The 27,061-nt window shown below is 36.5% G+C and overlaps 1 protein-coding gene across 1 annotated transcript in view; it reads left to right on the forward strand.

Annotated features, from left to right (window-relative positions):
- The window catches only part of LOC150100214 (uncharacterized), an 850,396-nt gene that overhangs the window by 304,264 nt on the left and 519,071 nt on the right, over positions 1-27,061 (forward strand). Inside the window, exons 16-17 of the mRNA XM_090402345.1 lie at positions 9,147-9,191; positions 23,031-23,084. Of these exons, the coding sequence (XP_090258471.1) occupies positions 9,147-9,191; positions 23,031-23,084 (99 nt within the window). The remainder of the gene's footprint in view (positions 1-9,146; positions 9,192-23,030; positions 23,085-27,061) is intronic.

Raw genomic sequence — 27,061 nt, forward strand, 5'->3', positions numbered from 1 at the left:
CAAAAAACAATCGACAAATTCCTATTAAATCCACCCGCTTGCAATAATGAAGAGACCAATAGGGTGAAAGGTAATATTTCTATACCATACATAGGCTCTGTCTCACCCAAATTGGCCAAGGTTCGTCGGAAATACAACATAAGAACTTTATTTACTCCTCTTCCAAAAATACGCTCTTTAATGAGCCTTCCAAAACCTAGACATCACAACCTTAAATATCCCAGTGTTTACCATATTTGGTACAACTGTGATATACCATACTTTGGCCAAACAGAGAAATCGATCGAGTTAAGCATTGAAGAACATAAGAGAGACGTCAGTTACAGGAGAACACAAGCCAGTGCTTGACTAGACAAAGCACTTGCTCACGTTCTGTTCTCAGCCGATTCTAATGAAGAAAACCTTAGCCATACAGTCCTATGGGACAAGTCTGATAACATTTTCCGTTGCCAGGATGAATTAGAAAGAAAGATAATAGAATTAAAAGAAATCATTCTCAACCCCCTACATCTCAACAACAACCTGAGTTACAACCTTTCACACTGTCATTGTGCTACGATCAAATACTGGCATTTGCAAGATGCTATATGCTTGGATATACCCAACAATGAAGCCAACGAGAGAACAGTTTTGAATGCACAGACTTCAACGTTTCTACATTGAATATATATGCACTAACTTTCTGTGTTGTTTACATCTATTTCCTTTGTGTTTTACTGGTTATTTCTTTTGTAATGTGCACCTGAAGAAGGCTGATAACAAGCTGAAACTAGTTGTGTTATTAAACTTTGTTTTTTCATTTTTCTCAGTTTCTAATCATTCAGTATTTTTTATAAAATGTATATCATATGAGTAAATCAATCTTCCTATGTGTATATATATATATATATATATATATTATTCAAACAATACTAGGAATAACATATAGTCAGGGCATATGATTATCCCACTATGCATGCAGTAGCGTGTTATAGAACTAAATTAAAATAAATATATTTGATAAAAAATAAATTAGATTAAATTAAAATAAAATAACATGCATAAATTTATCCTACACAATTAAGGATGGCAATTTCCCAGACTTTAGGGATAGTAAGAACGTCATTGTGTTTTAAGTTGGATCTGTGACATAGGGCTTCAGCACTTTCTTTATATAAACGCTCATGTTTATATAAGGATCTATGTAGAAGTTTGGTGTTTTTCCATTTGATCCTATGGTTTGGGTTTTCAACTCCTTGTGCGAGGCCAGATTTGTGCGGTTTGTTAAGACAGATATGGTCTTGGTGTTCAGAGATGTGTTTACTAATAGATCTTCCTGTCTGTCTGTAATAAGACTTTAAATAAGGTTTTAAAATTTGGAAAACAAAGATGGGATGCAGAATTTATGCTTGGTGAGAATATATTGTTGGAAGTAGAGGAAATAAGAGATCTGGGAGTGATAGTGGATAAGGATCTAAAATTTAGGGGACACATCGCCAAAATTGTGAAGACAACACAAAGACTTCTGGGAATGATGAGGAGGACACTGACGTGTAGAAGTAGGGAGATTCTTGTTCCATTGTATAAGGCTTTGATTAGGCCACACATGGGCTATTGTGCCCAGATTTGGTCACCTGGTTTTCAGAAGGATGAAGAGATGTTGGAAAGGGTCCAAAGGCGACTGACTAAGGTAGTTTCTGACCTCTGGAATGTCGAGTATGAGGAAAGATTGAAAAGATGTAATTTGCAGAGTCTAGTGGAGAGAAGGAAGAGGGGAGATATGATAGAGACCTACAAGTTGGTAAGGGGTTGTTATAGGATCAATGGTGGAGATGTTCTACAGAGAATAGTGGGAGATCAGGAGAGAACCAGAGGTCATCCCTGGAAATTGTATAAAGAGGTGTGAGTAGGGGAGTGAGAGGCAGGTTTTTTTTCGTGCAGAGTTGTGAATGATTGGAATGTCTTGCCTGAGAGTGTGGTGTCTGCAGGGAGTTTGAATGTGTTTAAGACCCAGTATGATGAGATGTGTGTGAGATAAAAGGACCTCCTAGATGAGTCTTTGACTCCATGAGGTCTTGTTTAATAATAATAATAATAATAATAATAATATCCTCACCAATCATAAATTCTGCATCCCATCTTTGTTTTCTAAAATTTAAAACCTGACATTTGGCAACATTGAACTCACATTCCCATTTCTGTGTCCTCAAATTACCAAAGTAAATTGCGTGATTTACTTGAGTAAATCACGCAATTTACTCAAGTCTTCTTGTAAGGCCATAACATCTTCACTGCTCTTCATGGTTCGTCCCAACTTTGCATCATCTGCAAACAACTGAATATCTCCATCCAAAATTTTCACTTATATCGTTAATATACAAGTTAAACTGTAATGGCCCCAAAACAGATCCCTGAGGCACTCCACTAGTGACTTTCCTTTTCCTGGATATCGCTCCTCCATACACAACTTGTTAATACCTATCAGATAGCCAGTCTCCAATCTAATGCACTAATCTAATATCCAACCCCATCTGCTCTAGTTTGACTGTCAACTTATCATGAGGTACTCTATCAAAAGCCTTTGCGAAATCCAAGTATATTACTGTGTATCCTTCTCCTCTGTCCAAGGAAGCAGTCACATTATTGTAATAAGTAAGTAGATTACTAAAACATGACCTCCCTTTAAAGCACAGTCTTAAAATACTGAGACTTTGATGCTGTCCATCAAAGATACTACCATTGTTTCAACCCATTTCTGGATCCTTCTCACAAGCTTCTTCAAAAACTTAACCAGAACACCTGACACACAGATAGGCCTATAATTTGATGCTTGAGTTCGATCACCTGCTTTATGAAGTAGCACAATCTTGCCCTCCTTCCACTCCTTAGGAACTCGACCGAGTGCAAGACTCGTATTAAAAAAATATGTCAAGGCAGGTGTCAACTCCATGGCACATTCCTTCAGAATGCGTTGTGATATATTATCAAGTCAGTCCCACAGCCTTATTAACATCTAGTTTACTCAACTCCCCATACCTCTTGGTCACTTACAGTCAGTCTCTCCTCCCCATCATCTACTGCTCTCAATCTCTTCATGTAGTCACATTCACAGGATTGAAAGACCTTTATGAACTGCTCATTAAGTATCTTCACCACACATTCTGCAACAGCTGTCTTTATACCATTTTATCCTATCAGTGTCATCCTTCCATAATCATTCTTTCTTTTGCTGGCTACATATCGAAAGAACGTTAGGATTCTTTTTGGCTTCATTAGCTAACTGCTGTTCATACCTCACTTTAGTTACCCTCACCAACCAAGTCACCTGCCTTGCCTGGTCTTTTTAAACCTCATGGAATTAGTTATTTCCACTTCTCTTATGCTGGCTCCATAATACCTTTTTTCTGTGTATCGCACGCTTAATCTCTTTATTAATCCATCTCACACCTACCTAATTTAACCTTCTCACCCTTGGAATACATTTAGACATTGCAACTACTAGATAGTTTTTGAAAATCCCCCAAGCTGCATTGATCTCTTTTCCAGCTAACTCCTCATTCCATGCTACACCTGCAAGCTGTCTCCTGAGCTCTTCATAATCCCCCCCCCCCCCCCTGTAGTTCCACATATACCCTTTTCTCACAAGGGTCCTTGCACTGCTGGCAACCACCCAGGTAATCACCTCATGGTCACTCTCACCAATTGGTGGATGATTTGACACCTCATTTATACTTACATCCTCTGATGTGATGACACATCCAAGACCCTCAATTCTCGTGTGCCCCCTGTTACATACTGTCTGAGGTAGTTATCCCTCAAAAACTCATGAAACTCATTTTCTTTACTTCCAGTTGCTATCTCATCATTCCAGCGTATATTACCATAATGAAAATTGCCCATAATGATAACCCTTTTCTTATTTGCTTGACTAATTTGATCATACATTTCATTATCACCACCATTCACATTACCCGGTTTATAACAACATCCAAACAAGTATTTGATTCCATTCACCTCTATCTCACACCATACTGCCTCAAACCACTGGCACTATTTCCCTCTTGCATCTCTACTTTGTATGGACATAACTCTTTCTCTATCATCAATAGCACTCCCCCTCCCATTTTATCTCTTCTATCATCACGAAACACATCATACCCTTCCATCTCTGTTCCTCTCAGGATGTCATCCTCTTCCAACCATGTCTCACTTATTCCCACAATCTTTGGGTGAACAGATGCAGTTAATGCAACCATTTCATCTGCCTTGTTTCTTATACTTCTAGCATTTGTATACAAACACCAGCTCATTTCTGGATCTACAAATAGTTCCACTGATACCATCCACTCGATGTGATCTCTCCATGCTCGACTGGGGCCACTTCCCTTTCTGCTTATTAATTTTAAAACCTTTTCAATTCCTACTGTTTCCTCTTGATCTCAGGTCATCCCATTCCTTTCCTCTCTACACATGCTCTCACCTCCTCTCGGAGCATCCACCTTTCTCATGCTGTGTACCCCTGTCCGCCCTGAGCCTCCCTGTTTCCCTGCTCCTCTTGCCCACCCATTCTCTCATTTTCTATACTCAAAACACTCACTCACTTCCTCATTCATAACCACCTATTTGATCTCTCTTGTCTTACTCTCCTGCTCTTCCACATCACTTCCTGCTTGATCTGATTCATTCTCTCTCTCTCTCTCTCACTCGACTCACTTTTCTACCTTCCAGCAGTAGTCTTTCCAAGCGACTCGCACCATAACCACTCAAATGCAGTCTATCGCTTCCATACAGTTCACTTCGTTCACCCTCAAACTCATTCTTGAATGGAATGTTAACATATATGTCTGAAGAGAAAGGAGTGCAGTTTGCAAATGTGGAGGATGAGGGGAGAACTGCATAAGATTGATGGACTACATTTAAATGGTTTTGTCACGAGTCATCTGAAGAGGCTGCTGTTGAGAGAGAGTAATAAGTGTAGAGAATGGATTTGTGCAAATAATATGCAATGTGGAAGAGCAAGGAAAGAGGAATAGTGAGTACAGAGAAAGTGAGATAATGAATGCAGAAAATGGATTTGTGCAAATAAGATGCAATGTGGAAGAGTAAGGAAGGAAGGAGGGATACAAGTGGTGTTTATAAATGGAGAAGTGGATAGCATGAATATAGAGAATGAGAGAACAAGTATTCAAAACAGACAGGGAAATGGGAGGAGTCAGGATGGATAGGGGGACACATTTTGGGAAAGGTCATTTCTGAAAGAGGTAGTGAATGAGTAGACAAGAAAGGAATGGGATGTCTTAGGATGTAGAGGGAACATTTGGGTCTGTGAGAGTCCTGGGATGTGTAATGCAAGAAAGGAGTGGCTGAAGGAAGGAAGGTATGAAGAAGTCATATCTAACGTCATATCAGTGGAAAACGTTATAATCCTAAACCCATAAATGAACTGTTATGTTTGTATACAAATGGTAGAAGCTTCTGAAATAAAAGAATGAAATAGTTTCATTGACTGAGTTTGATCATCCAAAATAAGTGAGATGGTGGCTGGATGAAGATGGCATCTTGACAGAAATAGAGATGGAAGGGCATGAGATTTTTCATGAAAACAGAAAAGGAAAAAAACAGAGGCAAAGTGCTCTTAATGACAAGCAAAGAAGTTTTGCTCATGCAAGGTAGAGAGAGAGAGATACAAGTAGGAAATCGTCACACTGGTTTTTCAGGCATTGTGGCATGAAATAGAGGAGAATAAATAGGTAATATGAAGGGCAGTTACAATGAAATGTATAAGAAAATTATCCAAGCATATAGGAAAAAGGTGATAATTATGGGTAATTTGAATTATTATTATTATTATTATTGCGTGACACCTTCAGGGAGTCCAAAGACTCATCGAGGGAGGGTACTTACTTTACAACTCTCTGCCTCCACCAATCAATCCATCAACTACATCAAACCACAACTGCACCAATGCCATCTACTGCCAACCACCAGCACTAATGTTTTCACAGACGATCACAAACATCCATGCCCATGGCGGGATTCGAACCCACGGCCTTCTGGCTGGAGAGCGGATTCGCTAGCCACTCGGCAACCAAGCTGGCAAATTATGGTAATATAGAATGAGATAATGAGATAGCATCCAGATGTAAGGAAAATAAATTACACAAATTTTTGAGGGACACTTACCTTAGAAAGCGCATGGGAGAATCAAGAATCTCGGATTTGATCATCTCATCAGAGGATATCATTATAAATGAGCTGCTAAATTTCTGACTGTTAGGTGAGATTGACCATGAAGTGATTACCTTGGTGGTTGCCAGCAATATGAGGACTTCTGTGAGGAAAGGATATATGTAGAGCTACAAGACTGATGATTATGAAATTATTAGGAGACAGATTGGAGTTATAGCATGAGGAGTTATGTGGGAAGGGGATGAATGCTGTTAGGATTTTATTCAAGAACTGTCTAGCAGAAGCAATGTCTAAATGTATTTCAAGGTGTGAAATGAATGAAGAGATTAAGCATGCAATTTGGAGGAGGAGGTATTATGGAGGCAGCATGAGTGGTAACAATCAGTTCCATGTGGAGTATAAAGAGCAGGCAAGAAGGAGATTTGGTTGGTAAGGATAACAAAAGTGCAGTATAAGCAGCAGTTGGCTAATGAAGGGAAAAAAAAGGGGGGTATTCTTTTGACATTTATTCAGAAAAAAAAAAAAAAGATTATGGAAAGACAATGCTGGTTGAATAGTATAAGGATAACCACTACAGAGATATTTGAGATATTTAACCTTTTGAGTGGTGGTGAATTAAAAATATGTATCTCATCTTCTATGGCATTTATATGCCATAGAAGGTGTCATATGGAGGTGTCAAATAATAATAATAAATACATACAGAAAAATTGAGACGATTGTTAAGAGATTGCATCAGCATCCCTTTAAAAATTTGAAATCTGCCATAAATTTGAGGCTTTACTATAGTTAAAATTTCAACACATAAACACACACACACACACACACACACACACACATACATATATATATACACATACATCAATACTGGTTTGCAGATAGAAGTATGCTGATATATATGTGCGTCGTTACTGCTCAAAGGGGTAATGAGCAATTCATAAAGGTATTTCAACCTTATATACAAGTTGGTTGCAGAGCATACCTGCTCTGCAACCAGCTAGGTTGGTAGGATTTTATTCTTTGTCTTATTAACCATCTAGAATCCACATAGATGACCCCTTCCTTTCATGGTATATCCCAATTAGTAAGTAGCTTTAAATCAGTAATGAACAATTAGAGGATTGGTTTAAGAACTGGAAATTTAGCTGATCAAGTTGTGTTTTCATATACCCCGATTGCTCACTTTGGGCAAATGGAGATAATGATAAACAGAAATGCTATCCATTTTGCCAAGTAGGGTAGCAAGTGCCTAGAGGATTTGGTTATATTTTATTATTGTGACTAGTAAATCTCTTTCTTTGGTGTGGAAAATCTTCTATTACTATAGAAGATTTGAGGTTTGTAGTTTAGGAGACTGTTGTAGCCCTTTAGAAATACAGTAAACTGCCAATTATCCATGGTAATTGGGAGATGCTAGAGCCCAGATAATTGAAAAACACAGTTAATTTAAATTGCATTTTATTTTGTTAAATACATTAAAAAAAACCTATAAAAACATAAGATAAACGTTCTTGTGGTATGTAAATACAAAACATTTTTAAACTTAATGATATAATCACGTAATCACAAGAAAGATATTTATTTAACCAAATATTTCGGTCTGGAAATAGCAGACCATCGTCGGTGGTATTACAAGAACAGTTTAAAAAAAAAAAAAAAATATACAAGCTAGTTTTATGCTCGGAAATACACCTATCAGTAAAAACAAATTTTTTCATCCATATATTCCTACATAACTGAAATTGTAAAAGTAATCTAAATTGTAATTGCATAGAGACAGTAAACAATATGGTCTGCTATTTCCAGACCGAAATATTTGGTTAAATAAATATCTTTCTTGTGATTACGTGATTATATCATTCAGTCTTATGTCGCAAGTATCCTTAAAACAACATTTTTAAACTTATTTAAATAGAAAGTCTGTGATATTTGTTAATTTTTCTGTAGCATTCTTTTTGTTTGTTCTCTTTGTAGCATTATTGTTTTTTCTTGGACATATGTCCACGAATTTGTAAAACTTCAATATAATCAACATCATCTTGACTTTCCATGAATTTAAGTAATGTTTCTGCAGCTGTTAGGGTTCGTTATAACTTACTTTGTGAGCTGGTTGTAGTTCCTCATCATCATCCTTGTCGAAAGAAACACTTGATCCTGCTGTCCACATGATTTTTACACCGTTATTCGAGTCTTCCACTTTCAAATTATTTTCAGTGATCACAAAGTTATCAAGTAATATTTTTTGAATGATTTTTCAGTTGTTTCACTTTTAACTTCTGTCCATGCTGTAGAAATGTTATTGATAGCAACTTTAATTTTTGGGGAGTTCCAAAATAAAAGAGGATTTTTCTCTTCTGTAATAAGGTTCAACATCAGAGTTTTTCTATACAATTGTTTCATTCAACCTATGGACCAAGGTCTCAATCATACCTTGGTCCAACTGAAAAAGGATTGAACATTAGGTTGAACTAATGATGTTACATTTGGCAGAGATAAATGGTGACAATAATCTTCCACCATTTATCTTCTGCCAAATGTATCAACACTAGGCGGAAGATAACTGCTGACAATATTACTGTTTTCTGCAAAAATCTGTATGTACTACAAAGGACCACAGTTAATTCGACCCCATGGATAATTGTTTTTTTACTGTATAAAGGTTTGTTTAGCTATTTTATTGGATGTAAAACTGTACTTGTCTGCTTCACCAATTTTATTAACTGTGTTTTATCCAGATAAACTTAATCTTATATGAAATATATAAAACTTATTTATCCAGTGATCAGCATGACTGAAATCCTTTCTCAGTTGGCAGCCATTGTACTCAATCAATAGAGGTATTATGTTATTGTAAGAATAATATATCAGTAATAGAATATTAATTTTATAAATTTAATATCCTATTTTCTTGATTAAAAAAAAAATACCATAATAGAAAGTCTCTTCTTTAATTTTTAAATCTGAAATATATTTTTTAGGGTTTAAGAGGAATTGATGGACTTCCTGGACCACCAGGACCGCCAGTGAGTTTATTTTCAGTTTACTTTGAATTAATGTGATTTATCATCATTATGGTTTGCTTTTTTCTTTGAAAATGAAAACAACACAAGTGTCTTCTCAATTATTCTGTTGGCAGATATTCATGCATGTCGTTCTTTGTCAAATATTTGTTCATAAAATTATGCACTATAAATATATATACAAAATATTTAATTAATAGACACATATGTTTGCAAGGAGATGAATCACACATTGTTTGATTCATCTCCTTGCAAGTTTCTCAAGTTGTATCTAGCTAAAGAAGCAATTGTGTATTTCTTAGTGTGGTAAATTAGCAGTAGAATTTCTTGTATTACAAATATTTTCAGAATGTACATTTCAGAAAATTCTCAATGACAAGCAAAAATTGCAAATTTTCTGATGAAGTTTCACCATAGTTATAATAAGTTTTTACATTTGTAAAACACAGTAAAATATAAAGTTCAGATTATAATTTTCTTCTCCCCCCCCCTTCTTTTTTGTGCAATTAACTGTACTTCTCTTCTCTCTCTGTTAGCTAGAAAAATCCAGAGTATGCCAGATTAGAGGGGGGGGGGAATCCCCTAACCTTAATCTTATAAGAGGGAACAAGATATGTATATCTATAATTCATATTATTTACACTCCTATGCTGAAATAATATATTCTTTTATTTGAACAAAGTTCACATTCAAAGGATTTGGAAATTTCTTTATTACACTTCAATGTTTTTGTAGTAAAGTATAATGAAAACTAAACTGTGTAAAAACTAAACTGCCTGAATAAAAATATCAGGAGAAACCTCGGAGGAATTCCTAGTAAAGAAGGGTGTCAGACAAGGCTGTGTTTTTTCTCCTATACTGTTTAACCTCTATGCTGAAATAGCAGAATTTAAAGGAATTAACATAGGAGGCAGAAATATAAACAACGTAAGATAGGCAGATGATATGGTACTGCTGGCCAAAAATAAAAAAGATCTTCAAAACCTACTAGAAGAGATGCCGAAACTAAGTGAAAAATATGGACTTAATTTCAACTTCAAAAAAGCCATGCTGGTAACAAGAGAAAAAGGGAAAATATCCGATATAATTATTAAGATCAGAGGAAATACCTTAGATCAAGTAGAGTTATATATATATTTGGGTCAACTAATTACAGAGAATGGAAAGTGTGATAAGGAAATATTAAGAAGGATAGAAATTGCTAGATCAACCTTCATTACCATGAAAAACATTCTGACCTCAAGGGAAATTCACACAACAACAAGAATTAGGCTGTCCAAACACTACATATTGATCAACACTGCTATATGGAGCAGAAACCTGAACAATATCAAAATATTGTGAAAATAAACTAAGCGCGTCTGAAATGTGGATCCTCAGAAGAATCCTTAGAGTCCCATGGACTGGCAAAAAAAACTATTTTAGAGCTATAAGAGAAGATTGGAGAGGATAGAACTCTGTTGAAAACCATTAAGAAAAGGAAAACCATTTACCTTGGTCACATACTAAGGCATGAATCCCTACAAAAAACACTTTTAGAAGGAATAATACAAGGAAAATGAAGAAGAGGAAGACAAAGAACAGATTGGATGGGAAATATTAAGGACTGCACCTTTTTTGTCTTATGAAGAATGTAAGAGAGAGGGAGAGAGAGAGAAGCACAGAATCATACATGGTGGAAGCTCATGATAGTCAACCTCCTGGAAGAAGACGACACCTGACATGACAACAAACTGTGTGAACATTGTACAGCATAACTTTTTTCAGTATGGAATCCAGTGAATCAAATCTTTTCCAGATTTGATTATCATTATAATATTTCAGCATTTTCATATTAAAGGAAATCACCTTTTCTTGAGGCACTCATTGAAAACGATTGTTATAAATGCAAGGAATTCTTAAGATTATATCATTAGTTATCCAATCCTCACCAGAGATTTTTCTTTGATCTATTAATTTTAATATTGATTCGATTTCATTAGACATAATTTTATGTCTAATGAAAGTGTCTAAATCTGTTGCTATTCTTTGCCTATTTGTTTTGCGAATTTCTTCATCCGTTGATTAGATGACATCAGGAATTATTATTATTATTATTTCCCAAGACCTCATGGAGTCAAAGACTCATCTGGGAGGTCCTTTTATCACACACACACACATCTCATCATACTATGTCTTAAACACACTCAAACTCTTTGCAGACACCATACTCTCAGGCAAGGCATTCCAATCATTCACAACTCTGCACGAAAAAAACCTGCCTCTCACTCCCCTACTCACACCCTCTTTATACAGTTTCCAGGGATGACCTCTGGTTCTCCCCTGATCTCCCACTATTCTCTGTAGAACTTCTCCACCATTGATCTTATAACAACCCCTTACCAACTTGTAGGTCTCTATCATGTCTCCCCCCTTCCTTCTCTCACCCAGACTCTGCAAATTACATCTTCTCAATCTTTCCTCATACTCAACATTCCAGAGGTCAGAAACCACCTTAGTCAGTCGCCTTTGGACCCTTTCCAACATCTCTTCTTCCTTCTGAAAACCCAGTGACCGAATCTGGGCACAATAGTCCACGTGTGGCCTAATCAAAGCCTTATACAATGGAACAAGAATCTCCCTACTTCTACACGTCAGTGCCCTCCACATCATTCCCAGAAGTCTTTGTGTTGTCTTCACAATTTTGGCTATGTGTTCCCTAAATTTTAGATCCTTATCCACTATCACCCCCATATCTCTTATTTCCTCTACCTCCAACAATATATTCTCACCAAGCATAAATTCTGCATCCCATCTTTGTTTTCCAAATTTTAAAACCTTACATTTTGCAACATTGAACTCACATCCCCATTTGCTTGCCCGATCACTCAATTTATTCAAGTCTTCTTGCAAGGCCACAACATCTTCACTACTCTTCATGGTTCATCCCAACTTTGCATCATCTGCAAACAACTGAATATCTCCATCCAAATCTTCATCAATATCATTAATATACAAGTTAAATAGTAATGGCCCTAAAACAGACCTCTGATGCACTCCACTAGTGACTTTCCTTTTCCTGGATATCACACCCCCATACACAACTTGTTGATACCTATCAGGTAGCCATTCTCCAATCCAATGCACTAATCTATTATCCAACCCCATCTGCTCTAGTTTGACTGTCAACTTATCATGAGGTACTCTATCAAAAGCCTTTGCGAAATCCAAGTATATTACTGTGTATCCTTCTCCTCTGTCCAAGGAAGCAGTCACATTATTGTAATAAGTAAGTAGATTACTAAAACATGACCTCCCTTTATCAAATCCATGCTGTCCATCAAAGATTATACCATTGTTGTCAACCCAACTCTGGATCCTAGTTCTCACTAGCTTCTCCAACAACTTAACCACAACACCTGACTTGTTTCTCTGAATAAACTTGTTTATCATAATAGCAGTTTCTGCTAAGTTTTCATTATAAATGCCATGTATTTTTTTTTAATAGTTGGTAATATGGGTACTGTTTTATTCTTGCTTCCTGCTTATATATATATATATGTGCAGTTCCAAGGATTCAACGTAGTTGAAACATTACAGAGTTTTTTCTGTGATTTGAATTTTACATTTATAATTTTGGTTTGATAACTATATTTGGTGTTATAATAATTCTGTCATCTAGTTTGCCTTAAATTTTGATTGTTGTAGGTTATCTAAGAGCATTATAGAGTTATCTAAGAGCATTAATGCATTTTCTTAATGCTGTTTACTGAGTTTATCATTCCACTAAGGTGCTGATTTTCTGCCATTGATCTTTAGCTTCTTAGGAAGACTGTTATTTTGAGAGTGTCTAGTCACAGGAATTTTTCAAACATGATGAAAGCTCAGAAAAAAGAAAGTCTGTATCATGTTATGCTGATGCCCCTATGTCCATGTGTGATTGTCTGGGTTAAGATGTTATTTACTGGTGACAGCGAAGTGATGCATTGAGATTATTATTATTATTATTCAGGCCCCATGGATTCACAAGACTCATTGTGCAAAGCACACCCTAGAAAACACAAAGTCTATCAAAACCACTCCTTGAACTCATTGACCATTCGTGCTCTCACCACCCTATCAGGCAATGCATTCCATGGTTCAATCATCCTCCATGCAAAGAAACCACTCCTCCTCTTGCTCACAACTTCCTTTCATAACTTCCAGGGATAGCCACTTGTCCTCACTTCTTCCAGAAAACAAGAAGAACTCCCCAGTGTTAAACCTGTAACTACTTCTCAACAGTTTAAAAGTCTCAATCATATCACCTCTCCTTCTTCTATCTACCAAACTCTGCAGTCCACATTCCCTTACAGCCTGTCTTCATAAATAACATTTTACAGTCTTGATACCATCTTTGCTATCTGCCTCTGCACCATTTCCACAGTTAATTTATTCCCTTCAAATCCTGGGGACCAAATTTGAGAACAATAGTCCAAGTGTGGTGTAGTCTGATCAGGGCTTTATCCAATGGAGTGACAACTCTTTTATTTCTGCACATTGTCATCCTTCTCAGCATTGCAGCAATCCTCTGGATTACCTTCAGCACCTTTGCAGTATTTTCCCTGAATTTCAGGTTTCTATCAATCATCACCCCCCTCAGATCTCTTGTCTCCAGTACAGTTCCTCCAACAGAGTATGCAGCTTCCTCAAGACTTTACATATAGTTGAATTAAACTGATACCCCCCCCTCATTTATTTGCTCATCTGTCCAGTTTATTCAAATCCTCTTGCAGGACTACCACATCTGCACTATTATTAATAACCCTTCCCAGCTTCACATCATCTGCAGACAACTGAATATCCTCCTGCAATCCACTGAATGTCATTGATGTAAATGTTAAACAATATAGGTCACAGTACTGAGCCCTGTGGGACCCCCCACCCCACTTGATACCTATCCCTCATACGCAACAGTCTGATACCCACCAGATAGCCAGTCCGGAATCCATTTCATGAAATGGACAATAAACCCATGTGCTGTAACTTAAATATCATCTTATCATGTGGCATCCTGTCAAATGCCTCCAAAAAAAAAAAAAACAGGCAGAATATTCCTTTTCGTCATCAACTGCTCTTGTCACTTTATTATAAAAGGCAATCATATTACTAAAGCAAGAGTGCCCCCTTAACAAATCCATGCTTACTCTCCCACATAACATTACCATCATCTGCCCAATGCTATATATGATCCTTCACTAATTTCTTCAATATTTGAACAACTACTGATGAAATACAAACTGGTCTATAGTTTGACACTTCCATTCTGCTAGCTTCTTTATGCAATGGCACTATCTTATTCTCCTTGCACTCCTTGGGTACCTTTCCCATAGCCAGACTTTCATTGAAATGTGTGGTCAATGGAGCTGTTTGTTTTTTAACACATTTTCTCAAAACCCATGGTGAAATCCCATCCAGTCCCATTGCTTTATTGACATCCAGAGTGCATAGTATTTGAAACCCCTCTCTTCTTGCACTTCTAAACCTTGAACCTGCCCTATCCCTCTAGTATTAAAATCTATTTCTGCAGGATGAAATACCCTGATAAAGTGTTCATTGAACAACTCCACTATGTCCTTTGCATTCATTCTGTTCCCATTTTTATGCAACAATGTCATTCTTCCACAATCACTTCTCTTCCTGTTGGCCACATAGTGAAAAATTCCTTAGGATTTTCTTTGTATCTCAGATCTAATCTCTTCTCATATTCTAATTTTGGCTTCCTTACCATACAAGTCACTCTCTTGGCCTGAGTCTTATATTCTTCATTCATCTTCTCTCCACCCCTTTGCTTATATCTCTTCCATAACCTCTTTTTTATTTGCAGTTTCCATTTGATATTGTTTGTCATCCACTTTACACCAAATTGTATTCTCTTCTTCACTCATAGTATACAACTTGCTATTGCTGCTCATAAATATTCCTTCACAAGTTCCCAAGCACCAATAATATCTTACCTTTCCAATTCCTCCCTCCACAGAACTGTCCCAAGTTGATATCTAAGACTATTATAATCACCTGCCTTATAATTCCATATACATTCATTTCTCTTTGATATTCCTGCATGTCTATTCATCTTCCAAGTCAAAACCACATGGTCACTCTCTCCAATTGGGGAAAGAGATGTATCTCAGTTATAATTAGATCTTCTGATGCTGTGATCCAATCTATAAACCCTTGAACCTCGTGTTCTTTCTACTACATGTCCTGTCCAAGACATTTTTCATCAAGAATTCCAGAAATTCCATTCGTTTACTACTACTACATGCAGTTTCCTCTTCTCAATTTATACTGCTATAGTTAAAATCTCCAAAACAATCATTCTTTATGCCCTCACCAAGCTCAAATGCCTGAATGTCTCCTGCTCCTCACTCTCTGTGCTCCTGGCTTGTAGCAGCATGCCACTAAATATCCTGTCCTGCTCATGATTACCTCACACCATATTCTTTCAAACCCATTAGTGCCATTGGCCTCTAAATCCTCCACTCTGAGAGGACATAAGTCATCACTTATCATAAGCGGCACTCCAGCACTGTGTTTTCCCTTTTCTATCTTGTTGAAAAATGCTGTACCTTGCTACTTCTATTCCTGTTATTATATCATCTTCCATCACCCATGTCTCAGAGATCCAATTTTTTTGGACGGGCTGTTGCTATTAGCACCACCAATTCATCTGAATACTCCTCGCATTAGTAAAGAATCAAGGCATTGTCACTGTTTCTATACCTATTGTTATCCACTTCAGACTCTGCTGGATTCAGCATTATGTGATGTATTCTCCCTTCTCCCAAGTACTTATTCTCACAAGAGGCCACTCCTGCTAGCATCTGCCCTGATCCCTGATAATTCTAGTTTTCTTGCATTGACATGCTGACTTTTTCAGAGAACAGCATTCTCTCCATATGCTTACATCCTTCCTCATTCAAATGCAAGCTGTCTCTTGCATAGAGTTCCTTTATGTTGTTAAATGCCCTCCAAACATCCACATATTCCAAGTCTTTCTTTTGACACATTTTGGCTATTATACTATTCATTATTGATGCTCTTCTCTGTAGCTCTGTATTATCATACCTGGGCAATAAACTCACTATCTTCCCTCTCTCAGTCTTCTTCCATACAACCTCAAGCATGAACCTCAGATCTCTTGCCATCCGATTCACACTGCCTCTCAAGTCATTCATGTCCACCATCACAAAATCATCTCATTAGGCTTGCAAATTCTACTTTCAATGCTTCTAAAATGCATCTAAGTTGGTTTTCTTATTGATGTACTCAAAGTTATCAGTAGTTTGAATTCTGAATTCTGTTTAAATTTTTCTCACTGATGATGAAACTTAGTATATGATGATCAGAACAACTTTCTTCCTTGCATCTCCATTTAGAAATCTAAGATAAAATGGCATCATTTGCTATCGTTAAATCAATGAAACTGCCTTCTCCTGATGTTTTTGCAGTATAAGATATTAGTGGAATCATTTAATATATGTCATGACTTGGATGCTAAAAATTCTTTCAAAGTTTTAGCACTATGATATCATTGAACTAGATTTTTTCCACTGTGCTCTTATTGAACTATAAGACAGAATGGGCATTGTTGTCCACTGAATGGATTAAGCCTTGATTTCTAGTAAAATTCTTAGTTCTTAGTGGCATAGATAGTAAACGCGTGGTTCTCTAAACTTGAAATCTCAGGTTTGTGCCCTGGTGCAGATAGCTATTGACTTTTTTAAGTGCCTCCATAGCACAATTGGAAGAGTGATGGTACGTTGTGCCCTTCTATTACAAAAGGCCTAAGTTCGATTCTTGTTGTTACAAGAAGAATATTGAAGGTGAGTTAGCTGATCTGATACGGTGGTTGCAGGACTTCAAACTTGGGTTTTTCATTCTGCATACAGACAAATCGGCCGTGAGAAAACATACAATTTAGAAACAAAAAATACTTGTGATGGTGGTGGGCAGTAGATGGCATTGGTGTAGATGATGATCATAGTTGCAGTTCACTGTAGTTGGTGGATTAAGTGATGCAAATGGAGAGCTGTAGAGTTGGTGTTCTCCCATAATGAGTCTTTGGACTCCTTGGAGGTGTCACATAATAACAGTAATAATAAATTCATGATGCTACCCAATTTTCAAAGTCATATTTTATGTCATCATGATATTCAAGGTATGCTCACAGCAGAAGTTTTGATTATGCAGTACATAATTTCAATAAGTACTCAGTCTTCGTTACTCTACTGAGAAATTAAAATTGTGTCAACTTCAGGGTTGATCATGAGTATTGCAGATTTCATTATTTCTTTCTGATCTTCTATTCAGAAAATATTTTGTAATTAGTCAGAAAGCTACATATATTGTTATTGATATTGTAAGGTTCTTAAATTAATACTAATCTAATTATTTCTCTTCTTTATAAATTCTGTTAAGTTATTTACAGAATTAATAGAGCACTGAAGATTTCTTTGAGAGCAGGCATGGGAAGTCATTCTATTTCTGTTAACTTTCTTATTGTTTTCCATAGTTGATATTGTTAATTTTGAGCTATCTGGAGTAGTTGAATGTGGGTAGGCTTTGCTTATTGTGGTATGTTTGGAGTCGTTTTTGGTTTTATTATTATTTGACACCTCCAGGGAGTCCAAGGACTCATCGAGGGAAGACACCTGCTCTACAAATGTCTCCACTGCTCAATCCACCAACTGACTGCAAATACACCAATGCCATCTACTGCCAACCACCGCCACCACTAGTATTTCCACAGATACAAGCATCCATGCCCACGGCAGGATTCGAACCCGCAGTCTTTTGGCTGGAGAGCGGATATGCTAACCACTCGGCCAGCCAGGCAGGCATGCTTATTTTGATTGTGGCAGTTTACACTGACCATCTCAGACTCATTTTGTGGGTGCTTACTAAGCTTATGTTTCTTAGAGTAGACTGGACAGGCTCATATCTGATGGTGGAACTTATTGTTAAAGCATCTCAGAGCACTTATGTAGTCCATGCAGTAGTAAATTCTCCACATAAAGGAATTTTAACATCAGTTTTAAGGAATTTTATCATATTATATATGATAAATGATATTGTGTGAAATGATAATAAATGGTAATAAATGAAATGATAAATGATTATAAATGATAAATGATATGATATTGAAGAATAGATATGTATTTGTGTGTGTGATCTATTTAAAAAAAAACATTTTTCTCCATCCTCTATAAGAAGAGACGACTCACACAGAATTGCCATCCCATTTCTTCTACATTTCTTCCAAGAAAAAATTGGGTCTTGCAGAACATGGGATTACTAATACTAGCCTTTGGAATAATGGCAAATTATTACATAGATGTTCCCATAAATACGAGGATCTCGTTAAACAAAGTTCTGAAGTACTTCTGCATTGCCCAAATCTTAACTTTAATGATGGACTCTCCATGCCCAAAACCTGGAAAATTATTATTAAGAACTGTACTGTTTAATTATAACATTTTTGTTACATGTACACATGTGCTTCAGTTTATTTATTTATTTTTTAATCACACATAAATAAATACAACTGATATACTGTTATATTATATTATTTTTGTTAATTGAATCAACCTCTGTTCCAAGATTTGTGGGGGATACTCACAGTTATATACCATGCTTTTCAAACTATGCCTTAAACCTATTCACTTCTGCATTCATCATGCTCTCAGGCAATGCATTCTACTTGTCATTCATTATCGATGCAGAACCCTTGCTCCTCAATTCTCTGCTTATATTTTCCTCATACAACTTCCCAGAGATAATCTCATTTTGCTCCTCTCTCTACACTGTAAAAATTCTCTTTCTCTTCCATATTAATCTGGGATAATCCTTCACCAGCATATATGTGTAAGTCATATCCTTCCATCTTCCTCCTATTCACAGGCTCTGCAAGATCCCTCAATCTGTCCTCACATGCAATATTCCATACACCCAACACCACTTTTGTTACTCTTCTCAGTATCCATTTCAAAAATCTTAATTCCTTCAAAAACTAGGACAAAACCACTGTACAATCTGTACACATGATGGATCTAAAATCCATTATGTAGAACTATAACCTATTTAAATTTATATTAAATTATACAAATTATATGTTAGGAGCTTTAATGAATCAATTCGACTCTCCCATCATGTATCACAGACTGGTTTGAGTGTAAAATTACTTATGTGTCTTTTGAGGTATTCCCATCAACGAGTTGAACTGGAAAAAAATACATATAGACGATGTACCATGTCAAAAAATGCTGTGGCATCTAAAGTATTAGCAGTGCAATTAACTACTAAATTTAATGAATGTGAACTACAGGGTATACATTACTTTCAAATATTAACTCTCAGGTTAATATTTGAAATTCATCGCTGCACACCTTTTACATCACCTTTCATGTTACTGGCATTATCGTATCCTTAACCTCGCAAATCTTGTATTTGTAATGAAAATTTGTCTAGAGTTCTTAGTATTTCATTTAATAAAAATTCTCCAGTGGTATTTTTTATTTCTATAAATCCCAGAAAGTGTTTTTTATAGAAGCCGTGCTATTACTAGTGTCTATGAAACAAAGTACTATGCTCATTTGTTCCATGTGCCCAATGTCGGACATACAGTCAATAATTATGGAAAAATATTTTATGGCAACAACAGATTCTAAAATTTTCTTTTTTATTGCATTGACGAAGATGTTTATTATTTCATTTTGAATATCTTTTCCAAGATAATGCACATATGTTTATCTTTTATTCTCCGAAGATGTTCATTCATTATTATATCAAACTTGGCTACAAATTCGACAAATTTCAAAAAATTTCTGTTTTTATGCGAAAACAATGTCTCATTTGTTCCTTGAAATGATAAATTTTGAATAGCTAACGTCTGAACTAAAGCAAAGAGTCGTTCTGATACTTGCATCCAATGTTTCTCTTCTTTTCTTATAACTAGCAAGTTCTCTCCATCAATGGTTTTCTTTTCTTTTATTCGAATTTCTAATTTAATAAATTAGACGAATTTCTGTCATTGACTTTTTTCATGCGCAGCTAAAATAGAAGAAGCATTTTTCCAGTCCCTCAATCCAGAATAGTCTTTGAGTATAATGAGTCATTGAAAATATTCTATTATTGTTATCTTTCAGAAAATCAAAATTATGAATCTGTTCAGGTCCATGTTCAACTAATAGTTGACATAATTGATTGAATATTGGAAAATTTTACAGGACACCAAGTTGCTGGATCATTATAATTTAAATTTGTAAAATCAAATCCTTTTGTGATTGTATCTGTAGAACAACCAGCTTCAGAATCAACAATACTCATATGTAGATTTCTCCTTCGATGTTTTAATCCAGTTTTTGGTATCTGTAGAATTCTCCTCCAATTCATTAATTGAAACTATGGACGAATTATCCAACAAATAATCTTGAAGATTTTTCTTCTTGTATGCGATTACGATCTTCTCGGCAAAGATATTTTAAAAATACACCTTCTTGTTTTTTCAATCTTCTTCCTTTTCCGCTTTACGTTTGCGATATTGAAAACCCAATTTCTTTTTATCCATTTTCAAGATCCAGTAACTGAAATATTTATAAATAAAAATAAACTTAATTATAAAAAATATGGACTTTAAACTATTTAGTAATTCACAAATAAATTTTTATACATTTACTTAATGAAGTGTTTATCAATTATATCTATCTTATAACTTATAACTATGTAACTTATCTATCATACATTCATAATCTAATAATTCAACAATATTGTTTTCTATGAACATAATTGACAAATTGCTCAAATGCATCATCTGACTTAATGAATTGTGTAAATATTTTTAACGCGTTTAAGTACAGAAAATGAGCTTTCCCCGCTAGCATTACAAACAGGCAGTGTCAAGAAGATTTTTAAATGGTTTCTACACTAGGAAATGTAGATTGCAGTCCATCAATTAACAACTTGTACATTAGAGATTTTGGACTAGAGATTTTTTCTTCTCGAGCATATTTTATGAAATGAAGAACTTCATCTTTAAAACATTTAATATCAGTATCTTTTTCATATTTCGTCATTAATATTTTCACGCATTCATTCATTTCATCGTTCCTCATTTTATTATTGAAAAAATGCTTGAAAATCATTCAAAATTACCACCAGAGGCGAGCGCACTGTATACCGCTCTTGTAAATATCGTCTTCATTGAGCTTTAATCTCGGAAATTTTACTGATTTTAGTTCTATGGAGAACACTGGCTATTTTGGCCACAAACGTTCTTCAGCTGCTGTAAGAATGTTAGATACACAAGTACCAAAACTATTAGTCATCGGATTCAACTGTCACCTACGAAAAAGTTTGACCGAACTAATCTGAAATCAGTAGAAGAATGCTGGAGTGGGGATGATGACAAGTAAAGGAAGTGAAGAGAAAGACCAATCAGAGGTCTTATTTTACAAATACTACCAATCAGAATCCCTGCCACTGCAATTCTATGAAAATTCCCATGGCATTCTTATACTGATTTAGAATAAATTGAACTGAATTAACAAGACGATTCTGTGAGAAAACGAATGACTTAATCCCCAACTTCTCAGATTTCAGAGAGCTTGCAAAAACAGGCTTAATTTAAAAATCAACAGAATTAAATCTATAGGGAATGAAGATAAGAAGTGAGAACAGTCGATTAGTCTCGACCACTGATCGTTAGTTTGAGGGATACCCTGAAACTTTCCTGCTCATCTTGGGACAGATGCCAGAAGGAGGAAAAATCTCTGCACTTGAGGTTGAGTATACAAAGAGCAGGGGAGCGGAAGAAATAGAGAAAGGCGAAAATAATGTAGGATCATCAACGAGCATCAGGACAGCTTGACTTATTTCAGTTTTTTATTATTAATCAAAGTTTTACTACTTATTTTTCAAAGGTTGTAATTTTTCCCCGAATTATGTAGCAAAATCTGGCGCCCCGAAGTCTTAGCGCCCCTAGGCGATTGCCTAGGTTTGCCTAATGATAAAACCGTCCCTGGTGCAGGAGGATAATAATGTCCTCCTCCTCATTTCCATAATCCATTGTGTTGTTCTCACAGTTCTAGCAATGTGGCCTTTAAATTTCAAATTCCATATATCACTTCCAGGTTCCTCTTCTTTCTCTCCTTCGTTACATCCCTGTCAGTTGAATATGCAATATTCCATCTTTGTCTTCTAACCTTTGACTTTGCAAAATGAAGTATTTTCATTATGCATGTAATTTTTTAATTCTAGTGTCATAATATCTTATTTGCAGTTATATTCTTAAACAGTGGACCGGTTCAGTAAAATCCAGATATTTCTTATCACAATATGGCAGTTCTTCCCTTCCCCTTCTCTAAGGAGATATGGCTATATAAATAAGTTCTGAAGAGGGTCAACAATTTGGATGTTATAAATTAACAATTTAAAGATCTGATTTATAATGTATAATAACTTATTACCAAGTGATTTTTTTTTGTTTAAAAAACATTTGCTACATGAATGACAGTCAAAGCTGGAGCTGCCGCATTTCCAGAGAGCACTTTATCCTTCTGATGACAAAGCTGAGAGACCTATATTACTGGGAGAGATACTATATTATTGTTGAGAGACCTATATTACCTATATTAAGGATAAAACACATTATATAATTACTGAGACTAGCTATTAATGTTTAATGGTAACATCTTTGTACTGTCCTATATTTCTGAAAAATATAGTGCAAGTGAAAAATGTTTTTTAACACTTATTAAATGTAAACATATTTTACATGCAAATTATTCATATATTTTAATATTATTTGTACTTTGCTTTTAGGGTCCAATTGGAAGGCCAGGACCACCAGGATTTCCTGGTTCACCAGGTTCAAAGGTAACTAAAGTAATGCTTAACAAAACTGAAATACGAGTCATCATTGAATAAAATTCAGTATTTCCATTTGATTTTCACTAAATAGCTCAAAGTGTACTACCCATAAATAGACACCTTTTAATTGTCACAAGCTGTAATTTTCTAGCGTCCGAGTTAAATGCTAAGAAGTTACACTGGGTAATCAGTTACTGAACTAAATTAAAATATTGAAAGACAAAATAAAAACTATGCTATTTAGGATTAAGGAATTAAAAACATTTAAATTGCATTCATTAGAAAAATATTGTGTGCTGCCTCATAATCCAGATGACAGTGACTATGTGCCTTGGTTAGAAAGACTGTTATTATCTCATCTAGAACATTTATAAGAGCTTTTAAAACTGAAAGTGTGTTAGTTGGTCTCATATGGATGTGTCATAGTTTCTATCTATCCTCTTAGAAACTTGGGGTCCCCTGACAAAAACAGACAGGACACATGCAGGTTAAGAGATACTGACTTTATGGCCTTACATACATGCATTCAGTGTATGCACATACACAAATGTGCATACACTCAATGTATGCATTCTGTAGAAATTATATGGTCCAGAGTATTTTTCTGAATGCTTGCATACCAATGAAAAATCAAATAACATAAAGGTCACGAATTGTATGATAATGATAGTAGTTTCATACAATGCTGGAAATGGAATATAGTTTAGAGTTGGCAAACTTCTGATGGAGTGCCATCATAAGCTTCCATATTATTCAGTGATCAACTCGTTTTACTACAACACAAAAAGCAACTGAGAACAACAATGGCTGACATCATTAAAAAAATGAAAATGTGATGGAAAGAAACCCAGGGAAATATCAAACAGCCTGTATGAACCAAGAGAGTGACAGAGAGAGAGAGAGAGAGAGAGAGAGAGAAAATGAAAATGTGGTGGAAAGAAACCCAGGAAACTTGAAAGTTTATTTTGTACTTGGTTAGACTATAATAAATTTAGTTTAATCCTTTATCCAAGTGTGAGCAAACAAAGTTTGTGCCTGAAAATATCTTCAGGACTGAGGAAAGGTAGTGCAACACCAGGCAACTCGGAGCAAAGGTGGACCAAGCTATCATCACTCCTATCTCAGTATCTCCCATAATGCAAAACAGATAGCTTGGTCCACCTTTGCTCCGAGTTGCCTGGTGTTGCACTACCTTTCCTCAGTCCTGAAGATATTTTCAGGTGCAAACTTTGTTTGCTCACACTTGGATAAAGGATTAAACTAAATATATTATTATAGTCTAACCAAGTGCAAAATAAACTTTCAGTATCTTTCTCTAAATCCAGAGTAATTTAATAATAAGGTGGCACACCTTTTGGCAACTCCTATAGGTAAAGATGACCTCTCCATTGCTTCTACCTCTGGGCCTGGCTCACACTGACGAGACCTCAATAAAGGTCGATGGGTCTGCCTCCCACTGACAAGGGGTATATGAGAGGCTCTGCTGGGGGGGTAGGTTTTTGCCTGTCTCTGAGTAGGGCCACCGCTGAGATTATGGCTCTGTCGGGTGGTGGGGTGAGCCTGCCACTGGGTAGAATCAACGCTGAGAAATTCTTCTTGGTGAAGGGGGATGAGCCTGTCACTGAGTGGAACAAAGCTGAGTTGGGCGATCTTTCGGTAACGTCTAATTTTTAGAGAGGTCTTTACTTAAATACACCTCAATAGAGGTCGAAGCTGGTCTGGGTAGTGGCCCTTACCTTAATGCATAACATTATACATATCCGCAAGGAGATGTGTTTTGCATTATGGGAGATATTGAGATAGGAGTGATGATAGCTTGGTCCATCTTTGCTCTGAGTTGCCTGGTGTTGCACTACCTTTCCTCAGTCCTGAAGATATTTTCAGGTACAAACTTTGTTTGCTCACACTTGGATAAAGGATTAAAGTAAATTTATTAAAACCCAGGAAACAGTCAAACAGACTGCATGAACCAAGAGAGAGAGAGAGAGAGGAAAGTGCTGAAAAAGTGGTGTATTCTTCCCATTATGCATCAATGGATTCTCTTAACCAATAATGCAGGAATGTACCATTACTGTAGAGATTCAAATGCTACCTCAGTTTCTGTGAAAGAGTTGCTACACAAGTTCAACATTATCCCAAACAGTTCTTGGGTTTGACTTGCAATATGATATTATTATTATTATTATTATTATTATTATTATTCAGGCCTCCAAGGAGTCAAAAGACTCTTCGCGGGAGGTCCTTTCTAAGAGATAAAGTCTGTCAAGACTCATCGAGGGGAGGTCCCCCCCCCCCTGAGAAACACAAAGTCTATCATACCACTCTTTAAACTCACTGATCGTTCTCGCTCCCACCACTCCATCAGGCAATGCATTCCACGGCTCAACCACCCTCCACACAAAGAAACCACTCCTTACCCTCTTGCTCACAGTTTCCTTTCGTAACTTCCAGGGATGGCCTCTTGTCATCACTCCTTCCTGCTGTTCAACCAAGCGAAAGAACTCCCCAGTGTCAACCCTGTAACCACCTCTCAACAGTTTAAAAGTCTCAATCATATCACCTCTCCTTCTTTTATCCACCAAACTCTGCAGTCCACATTCTCTCAGCCGATCCTCATAACTATCCTTGTACAGTCCTGAAACCATCTTTGTCATCCGTCTTTGTATCCTTCCCACAGTTAATTTATCCCCTTCAAATCCTGGGGACCAAATCTGAGAACAATAGTCCAAGTGTGGTCTGATCAGAGACTTATACAACGGAATGATAACCCTCTTATCTCTGCAGGTCAGTGTCCTTCTCATAATAGCAGCAATCCTCTGTGTTACCTTCACCACCTTTGCAATATGTCCCCTAAACTTCAGGTTTCTATCAATCATCAACCCCAGATCTCTTGTCTCCCCTACTTCCTCAGGTATACTTCCTCCCACAGAGTATGCAGCATCCCATCGATGTGTCCCAAACCTCAAGACCTTACATTTTGCTGCATTAAACTGACACCCCCCCCCATTCATTTGCCCATCTATCTAGCTTATTTAAATCCTCTTGCAGGCTACCACATCTGCACTATTACTAATAATCCTACCCAGCTTCGCATCATCCGCAAACAACTGAATATCCCCCTGCAATCCACTGGCTATGTGATTGATATAAAGGTTAAACAATATAGGTCCCAGTAGTGAGCCCTGTGGGACCCCACTTGTAACCCTCTGCCTCCGGGAAACTGCTCCACCATACACAACTCTCTGATACCTATCAGACAGCCAATCCTGAATCCAGTTGACCAATCTGACATCCAGACTCATGTGCTGCAACTTAAATATCAGCTTATCATGTGGCATCCTGTCAAATGCCTTCGCCAAGTCTAAGAAAATTGCAGTATATGCATTTCCCTCATCTAATGTTCTTGTAACTTTATTATAAAAGGCTAGCATATTGCTAAAACAAGAGCGTCCTTTCACAAATCCATGTTGATACTCACAGATAACATTACCCTCATCTGCCCAATGCTGTATACGGTCCCTCACTACTTTCTCCAAGATCTTAACAACTACTGATGACACACAGACTGGCCTATAATTAGACACTTCCAGTCTGTTACCACCCTTGTGCAATGGCACTATTTTACCTTCCTTCCATTCCCTGGGCACCTATGCCAAAGCCAGCCTTTCATTGAAAAGCCATGTTAAAGGCACTGTCAATTCCCTAGCACATTCTCTCAAAACTCGTGGTGAAATACCATCCGGTCTCACAGCTTTACTGACATCCAGAGTACTCTGTATCTGAAACACACTCTCCTCCTGTACCTCCAGACCTCGAACCAGTCCTATCCCTCTAGCATTAAAACTGACTCCTCTAGGATGAAATACTCCAATAAAGTGTTCATTGAACAATTCCACTATGTCCTCTGCATCAATCACTCTATTCCCATTTTTATTCCACAATATCATTCTTCCACAGTCATTTCTCCTCCTACTGGCCACATA

Source organism: Typopeltis vanoorti, chromosome 13 (genome assembly GCF_054136105.1).
Source record: "Typopeltis vanoorti isolate ZY-2024b chromosome 13, IOZ_Tvanoo_1.0, whole genome shotgun sequence".
NCBI classification, from domain to species: domain Eukaryota; kingdom Metazoa; phylum Arthropoda; class Arachnida; order Uropygi; family Thelyphonidae; genus Typopeltis; species Typopeltis vanoorti.